At 36.5% G+C, this 8,520-nt stretch overlaps 1 protein-coding gene across 3 annotated transcripts; it reads right to left on the bottom strand.

The window, feature by feature from the left end:
* Positions 1-3,055: 3,055 nt before the first annotated feature.
* LOC127862866 (uncharacterized) lies at positions 3,056-7,419 on the bottom strand. 3 transcript variants are annotated; one of them, XR_008040826.1, is made up of 5 exons: positions 6,861-7,419; positions 6,203-6,347; positions 5,465-5,798; positions 4,863-4,964; positions 3,056-4,670 (listed from the first exon to the last, which is right to left on the bottom strand). XR_008040826.1 is itself a non-coding variant. In XM_052402123.1 (3 exons), exon 3 carries the CDS (start codon positions 4,506-4,508, stop codon positions 4,104-4,106), a length of 405 nt encoding a protein of 134 aa, XP_052258083.1. In that variant the 5' UTR covers positions 4,509-4,670; positions 4,863-4,964; positions 5,465-5,834; the 3' UTR covers positions 3,056-4,103. The 3 variants fall into 3 exon arrangements, 2 of the variants coding, with proteins under 2 accessions (XP_052258083.1, XP_052258084.1); XM_052402123.1 differs by lacking the exons at positions 6,203-6,347; positions 6,861-7,419 and having other exon boundaries at positions 5,465-5,834; XM_052402124.1 differs by lacking the exons at positions 5,465-5,798; positions 6,203-6,347; positions 6,861-7,419 and having other exon boundaries at positions 4,863-5,387.
* Positions 7,420-8,520: the final 1,101 nt, after the last annotated feature.

Here is an 8,520-nt window from a genome sequence, read left to right as displayed (position 1 = left end):
GGTGCAACAAGAGCAATAGTTGTGGGCGCATCCATCCTGCTTGCTTTCCAAAGTAGAAATGAAGATTAGAACGATGTTATGCTATATATATATATATATATATATATATATATATATATATATATATAGAATTGAATCAGCCAATAAAATAGTCGGGTTAGTGAGTACTAGCTTGCATATTAAATGCTGTGTAGTCATTCTTTACCTTGATGGTGACGTCACTATGGGTTAAACATTGGTTTCAGTTAAGTCGTTGAATAATATTCAAACTATTGTTTATGTAATGTTTATGTATTTTCGTTGTAAATGCAATTTGATTATATAACATATATCCAGACGGTATCAAACGTTATGTGTTGAATTTACGCCGAGTTGTGAAATTTTGACGTCGTTTTTATGTTACAAAGTGGAGTCGGACTTTTTGACGTTCATCAAAAGAACTTGCAAGTTTTTTGTGCAATAAATGACCAAAAATAACAGAATGATTATAATTTATATAATACAATTCATGCTTAATATACAACGCACATTTTAATTAGTATTTACCTTTCTGACATTTCCCTTATGATCTCTTTGATCAGATGTTCCCCATTCTCGAAGAGGCTTTCAATGCTTCGATGTCGGATCAGCACGCTTGACACGGCAACATTTCTGGATGACAAAAGTAAAACCTCATCTTCGATTTCCTTCACAATTACACCATCAGACTGAGCTGGCTCGGCTGGCGATGCTGGGGTTAATGGTGATGCCGGTGGTACCGCGGGAGGATACATAAGGCGTGTCATCCTTCAGGATACGGAAGTCAATGTAGTGATCCAGCATGTGCTGTATCACAACATTCACCTCGTTATCATCCCAAAATCCAAACCCCGGCAAGCCATATACCTCCAGCGACACCGCATCCATTCCATCGGGCAACCAGCCGCTCACCAACGCATCTAACTGCGCAAAGTCTGCTGGTGCAACAAGAACAATAGTTGTGGGCGCATCCATCCTGCTTGCTTTCCAAAGTAGAAATGAAGAATAGAACGATGTTATGCTATATATATATATATATATATATATATATATATATATATATATATATATATATATATAGATATATATATAGAATTGAATCGGCCAATAAAATAGTCGGGTTAGTGAGTACTAGCTTGCATATTAAATGCTGTGTAGTCATTCTTTACCTTGATGGTGACGTCACTATGGGTTAAACATTGGTTTCAGTTAAGTCGTTGAATAATATTCAAACTATTGTTTTATGTAATGTTAATGTATTTTCGTTGTAAATGCAATTTGATTATATAACATATATCCAGACGGTATCAAACGTTATGTGTTGAATTTACGCCGAGTTGTGAAATTTTGACGTCGTTTTCATGTTACAAAGTGGAGTCGGACTTTTTGACGTTCATCAAAAGAACTTGCAAGTTTTTTGTGCAATAAATGACCAAAAATAACATAATGATTATAATTTATATAATACAATTCATGCTTAATATACAACGCACATTTTAATTAGTATTTACCTTTCTGACATTTCCCTTATGATCTCTTTGATCAGATGTTCCCCATTCTCGAAGAGGCTTTCAATGCTTCGATGTCGGATCAGCACGCTTGACACGGCAACATTTCTGGATGACAAAAGTAAAACCTCATCTTCGATTTCCTTCACAATTACACCATCAGACTGAGCTGGCTCGGCTGGGGTTAATGGTGATGCCGGTGGTACCGCGGGAGGATACATAAGGCGTGTCATCCTTCAGGATACGGAAGTCGATGTAGTGATCCAGCATGTGCTGTATCACAACATTCACCTCGTTATCATCCCAAAATCCAAACCCCGGCAAGCCATATACCTCCAGCGACACCGCATCCATTCCATCGGGCAACCAGCCGCTCACCAACGCATCTGACTGCGCAAAGTCTGCTGGTGCAACAAGAACAATAGTTGTGGGCGCATCCATCCTGCTTGCTTTTCAAAGTAGAAATGAAGAATAGACCGATGTTATGCTATATATAGAGAATTGAATCAGCCAATGAAATAGTCGGGTTAGTGAGTACTAGCTTGCATATTAAATGCTGTGTAGTCATTCTTTACCTTGATGGTGACGTCACTATGGGTTAAACATTGGTTTCAGTTAAGTGGAGTCTACCTGTTGGCCATCTAAAGATATTACTACGTCAGCGAACCAGTAGTGGGAGTTATGCGTTTTGCTTGTTTTCAGTTTTTTTAATCTTCTTGTTCTAGTTCTTGTTAATTTTGTTAATTTGATTAGCTCTGTGATTAGTTGACCTTTTGATTCCTTGTAATTTGGACTGGTAATCAACCGGTCCTAGCCGCTTGCCTGTATACCGTCCTCATCGTGGTGCAAGGGTGAACATCTATTGATAGTAATATCCTTAGATGGCCAACAGGTAGACTCCACTTAACTGAAACCAATGTTTTTGCTTATTTCTCTTGGAACACATACATACAATGAATGACAGACAGGCCAAAACCAATATGCCCTAGATCTTTCTATTTGCACAATGATCAGCATGCCAAATAAGCTTTTTTTACCACTGCCTGCATAACATATATTACGAAAAGTAGTGGCCCCAAGATGGATTCCTTGTGAACACCGAAAGTGTTAGTTTTGAAATAACTTTTGCATTTTTGAAGATAGCAACTTGACATTTTGCATGCATTTGTATCTTTTGGAGCTGCACATTTTGAGTGGTTAAAAGTCAAGGTCATCCTCCAAGGTCAAAGGTGAAATATATAGGAAAAAATCGCTCATTTAATATACACTTTTGCATTATTGAAGAAAGCAACTTGTTATTTAGCATGCAAGTGTATCTCATGGAGCTGCACATCGTGAGTGGTTAATGGTCAAGGTCATCCTTCAAAGTCGAGATCCAACATATGGATAACTTAGTTTGTTCGCACGTTTGTGTTTGAAAAGTGTTTTCGCTTAGCTCAAGGCAATATACAACAACAAGTAACTGTCTGTTATATAATTACAAACTATGTAATAATATTTTATTTTCAGACAAAATTCTGGGTAGTAAATATAACCAGTACTAATCAATGATCATGTATAAAAAGGAAACAAAAAATCAAGCATTTTCCAGGGTTGAACCAGTACTTACAATGTATACTAATACATATTCATTTAAACAAAGACATAAAAGCATATATAAAAACATTAACAAATAATCAAGTATTTTCCTGGGTAGAACCAGTACTTACAATGCATACTAATATATATTCATTTAAATAAAGACATAAAAGCATATAAAAACATTTACAAATAATCAAGTATTTTCCTGGGTAGAACCAGTACTTACAATGCATACTAAAACATTTTCATTTAAATAAAGACATAAAAGCATATAAAAACAAAATGTAACAAATAATCAAGTATTTTCCTGGGTTGAACCAGTACTTACAATGTATACTAATACATATTCATTTAAATAAAGACATAAAAGCATATAAAACATTTACAAATAATCAAGTATTTTCCTGGGTTGAACCTGTTCTTACAATGTATACTTATACAAATTCATTTAAATAAAGACATAAAAGCATATAAAACATTTACAAATAATCAAGTATTTTCCTGGGTTGAACCAGTACTTACAATGTATACTAATACATATTCATTTAAACAAAGACATAAAAGCATATAAAACATTTACAAATAATCAAGTATTTTCCTGGGTTGAACCAGTACTTACAATGAATACTAATACATATTCATTTAAATAAAGACATAAAAGCATATAAAACATTTACAAATAATCAAGTATTTTCCTGGGTTGAACCTGTTCTTACAATGTATACTAATACAAATTCATTTAAATAAAGACATAAAAGCATATAAAACATTTACAAATAATCAAGTATTTTCCTGGGTTGAACCAGTACTTACAATGTATACTAATACATATTCATTTAAATAAAGACATAAAAGCATATAAAAACATTTACAAATAATAAAGTATTTTCCTGGGTTGAACCAGTACTTACAATGTATACTAATACATATTCATTTTAACAAAGACATAACAGCATATTAAAAAAACATATAAGAAATATCAGCCGGTCTAGGGCTCTACATAGGGCCTGCCGTCAGGCGAGCTGCACGAGCCTTGGCCAGGTTTCGGATCTTTGCTCGAACCTGCTCAAAGCCCAAACGGCCCATGGTCGCCCGGTTGTATTTTCGTCTCACGACTTCGATGCCTATACTCTTGCCTGACAAGGACGTCGAGACAATGTCCTCTGCGAATACCATGTTTATGGCCAGTTCCTCCGCCTCCGTAATCCTATTTCTCATGCGCCTCTCAGGCCTGGGTGGTGGCAAAGCCACCAGAGGGACCACCCGAGCCACCACAGGGACCGTCGGAGCCACCAGAGGGACATCCTCGTCGGAGTCGGAGGCCTCAAACGGGACGTACTCCGAGTCCGAACTGGACGACCTCGACAGGGAGCTGGACGACGTGGACGCTCTGGACGACATTGACGAACTCGACGACCTGGACAGGTCGGACGAACTGGACAGGTCGGACGCCCTGGACGAACCTGACAACCTTTACCCGACAGACGTGGGTGCCGGTGAAATGGCGGGCGTCTCCTCCATGATGGCCGGCTTCTCAATCCCGTCATCCTCTGGCTCGCTCCACTGTTGAAAAAGAATAAAACACGTGTATATTCGATATCATTAAAAAATTGTATCTATATATGAATATTTACCTTTATATATATTTGTTATAAAAATCTAGATGCCGTCATGTGTCGGAGCAACACTTCTTTGTCAATATTGAAACTATTTAAGAAGTATAATACAAGTAATTAAAACAGGCAATTCACTTACGATATACACTCCCTGTGTATTTGCTCTTATGCCTTTCTCGACCGCCCACTCTATCCACTGACTTGCCGTCATCGATGCCTCCGATGCATCCATCGTCCACAACTGTAATAAAAAATGAAACACGTGTATAATCGATATCATGTAAGCGCGTTGCAACGCTTTTGAATATTTAGATGTTTAAATTGTCAAAAGATGCAAAAAATAAATATTTTAGAGCATGGTAAATGTTCAGTATTACTGTTTCTTCAAAAATATCATAACAACAACGCAACTTTGCGAATGTGAATTTTTTTTTGTTTATATTGTCCAAACTGTGAAAAGGTCCCTTTTAAGTGCGTAGTGTTTAGAAGTTATGACGACATCAGATCTCCCACCGACCGCGGGATTGTATTACGTCATATCTGAATATATTTTACGCCAACTCACATGTGTATGTCTCCTAAAGTGGATTTTTCGAATACCATGCGTGTTATCATTCTTAGCGTAAGTTTATCTATATTGTTGAAATTTCGTATATATTGTTACTTGAGTATACTAGCGACTGACTGACAAAGCCAACATAAGTAAATTTCAAATAAGAATTCAACACTGATTTCACTTACAGAAAATAAACAAGAGACTCGTGAGCAGGTCAAAGTCTGGGTTGCTCCGATAAATAACATTCGAAATTCAGCGAAATGGCTTTATATAAAAATAAATGGCTAGTTTCTGTGTTTGATATATCGGCAGGTTACGTTCACTATATATAAGATACTGGCGTCTGTTTGAGTCCGTGGCCCGGGATTCGGACCGGCTGTGGATGGCCTACTTTGTATGTGAGGTATTTTACGGTGCTCGGACTCTCCTTCCGATTATTTTTGGGAAGTCAGTCTAGCAGCGCGTTTAGCGGTTATCTTCCTGGTGCGTGTTTTTGCCCTCGTCCTCTTCCTCAAGGAGCTGATGTATATAATAGAAATCAATAGTATCACTTACTTGTTCTAAACTAAATGACTGGAACTACTAGACAAGGTTTTATGACATAATTGAGATAAATGCTGAGAGGGATCCAAATTAATGCAAAATTGGAACTACAAAACTATGCGATGTACATAGTGGTCTTGGATGGGTGCTCGGCTGGATGGTTCAATATTTGTCCTATGTGTTTAATTTAATATACGAACTGTTTTCAAACTGAATATGTCTTTATAGATGATCATTCCATCTGCACCACGATGATGATATGATACTGATAAAATTAGCATCACCATATTCTTAACCGTCATTAGCCTATTCACCAATACCATTATTATGCTTCGATATCACTAGCATTGCAAACATTAGTAGCACATTTAGTTGCTCACCCGATTGTCTTTCAATGTAGGCGAAAGCGTCTTCTTCTGAAACTCCACGCGCACTTCAAACGCGCAGTTGTCCTCGCTCACCCTTATGTTGCCTTTTGGGGCGGTAGGAGGTTTTGAAAAGTTCCCTCTCCTTTTTCCTGGGTATCTGATAAAAAACAATCAAAATATATTAGGTCAAATGATTATAATTCTGTTTCTATAAAGTATGAACACTTAAAGAGTATGTGTTTCACTGTTGACTTGTGTTCATGCATGATATATATAAAGAGGCTGTCCCCCTTTTAGTATGACATATTCAATGCCAATGTAAGCCTTATATTATTAATGACATTTATTATTGACTTAAGTGCGCTGTCAAAAACAAAGAAAAGGATTTAAATTGATAATATTAGATTTACATTACAAACATGTAAGCATGTTTGTACCCATTATTTTCTTGCATGGGTCTCTTGAGTAGACCAGTATCGGCCCCTCCACCTTGCACACCTACCACCTTGTTTTGGGCACTAAGGACAAGAGCTGGACAAAGTGAACAACTATACACCATTCTGAAAAAGGTTGTTTTTGCAAAATTAAAATAATAATATAAACCACGGAAAAATGCTTGATCTGCATCATTATTTTATTTGCAATTGGTAATGTTTACACTATGACTAACTTCTCCTCCAAAACTGTCAACTGTAGTTTTTTGGGAAGAGCTGCCTTCCCAGAGCTCTCCACAAAACCCCGTCTCCTCCCATCCTGCATAATGGTCCGGCTCTAAGATGAATAAAATATCACTTGAAATAATGTATGAGTAAAAGGTATCCCTCCTCTGAATGGTAACAGTATAGTGACATGCCATTTCCTTTCAATAAACAATATGGATTGCCAGCTTCTTCTCTCAGCAAATCCTTCATTGCAGCAACCATATGGTTTACACTCAGTGTTTGAAGTGGATGCATGGTGTCGATGCAAAAATCCCCTGGAGAAATCAAAATGTATTTACTAAATGTAGCATTGTAATTCAGCAGTGTTTAATCAGGGTGATGTAACAGTAAAAAAGAAAACTTTGCCAAGAAAACATTAGTTGTGATTTGTAAAAATTTGAAATGTACTATTTAAGTTTTAACAAAGGTTAATATTAATGTTAAACTAATATAATGTTTTTTCCTCTCTTTCGCACAGAACCGGAATTCTTGAAACAGGCCGAGATGGTTGAGACCTAGTGTTCTCCTTTATTTGTCTCACCCATGAAGTGTCTGTGCATCTGACAACCCACACATCACGTATAACCGTCAGAGAATCCAATGTAACCGCGAAAAAAACTATTACATTTCAATACATAACACACGTAGCACAATAAATTAAGGAGTGTTTTTTTTGTTTTTGTCTTGTTTGAGTTTCTTATTCATAAATGCAATATCAATCCCATTCTATTTAAGACATACAAATATGCATATCAAAACCACATTTTATATTATTTTTTAAGATTATAATAAAATATTGTATATGTAAACATTCAAACATTGTTCAGAATCCACTTGCGCATCACTTGATGACTGTGGACTCACCAATGTGCAAAGCTGGAAAAAGTAATTGTATAGTTAATCTCACATAAAAAGTAAAATAGATTGCAAATTAGAGTTATTTTTTCAAGTGAACGCATGCCATAATATCATGTTAGTTTGTTCAAATCATATGTACTTGCACATGTCCCCTTCTGCGCCGCTTTGAAGCTATATCTTTGACCTTGAAGGATGACATCGATCAAAATGTTCAGCTCCATGAGGTACACATGCATGCCAAATATAAAGTTGCTATCCTCAATATTGCAAAAGTTATAGCAAAATGTTAAAGTTGGGGCAAACAAACAGACAGGGCAAAAACAATATGACCCCCACTATAGTGGATGGGGGGGACATAAAAAGCACTAACCATAACCAGTTATTGTTTAATTTCACAATATCATTGACATATGCTCTCGTATTTTTAATAAATATTGTAAATATTGTATTGTAATTAAAAACACCTTGTTATGTTCCTGTTGTAGTTCACCTGTGCTGCATTGGCTGTGTTTAAATAAGGAGTGAGAAACCACTGATTGCATGGATAGCCACTGTCCCTAAGCAGATATTTTTGCTCCCCAGCCACATGTCCACGTTCAAACAGTTAGAATACGCTTCTCCCCCTTAGAATCCGGCTATCATGGCCGCATTTCCTCACATTCATGAGAAAAACATAAAAACAAAACAAAGGCACAATTTTAATCTTTTGTTATTCTTACGAGGAACTTGGTGAATACAGCACGTGAACTCTATTTGTCGCAGAAACTAAAT

The sequence above is a fragment of the Dreissena polymorpha genome, chromosome 16 (genome assembly GCF_020536995.1).
Source record: "Dreissena polymorpha isolate Duluth1 chromosome 16, UMN_Dpol_1.0, whole genome shotgun sequence".
Taxonomy (NCBI): domain Eukaryota; kingdom Metazoa; phylum Mollusca; class Bivalvia; order Myida; family Dreissenidae; genus Dreissena; species Dreissena polymorpha.
The sequence above is the reverse complement of the archived record's forward strand: the minus strand, read 5'-3'. Positions and strand labels throughout refer to the sequence as shown.

Bases quoted from the DNA above. Each gene is read 5' to 3' on its own strand.
- LOC127862866 (XM_052402123.1), bottom strand. From the start codon at position 4,508: ATGTCGTCCAGAGCGTCCACGTCGTCCAGCTCCCTGTCGAGGTCGTCC.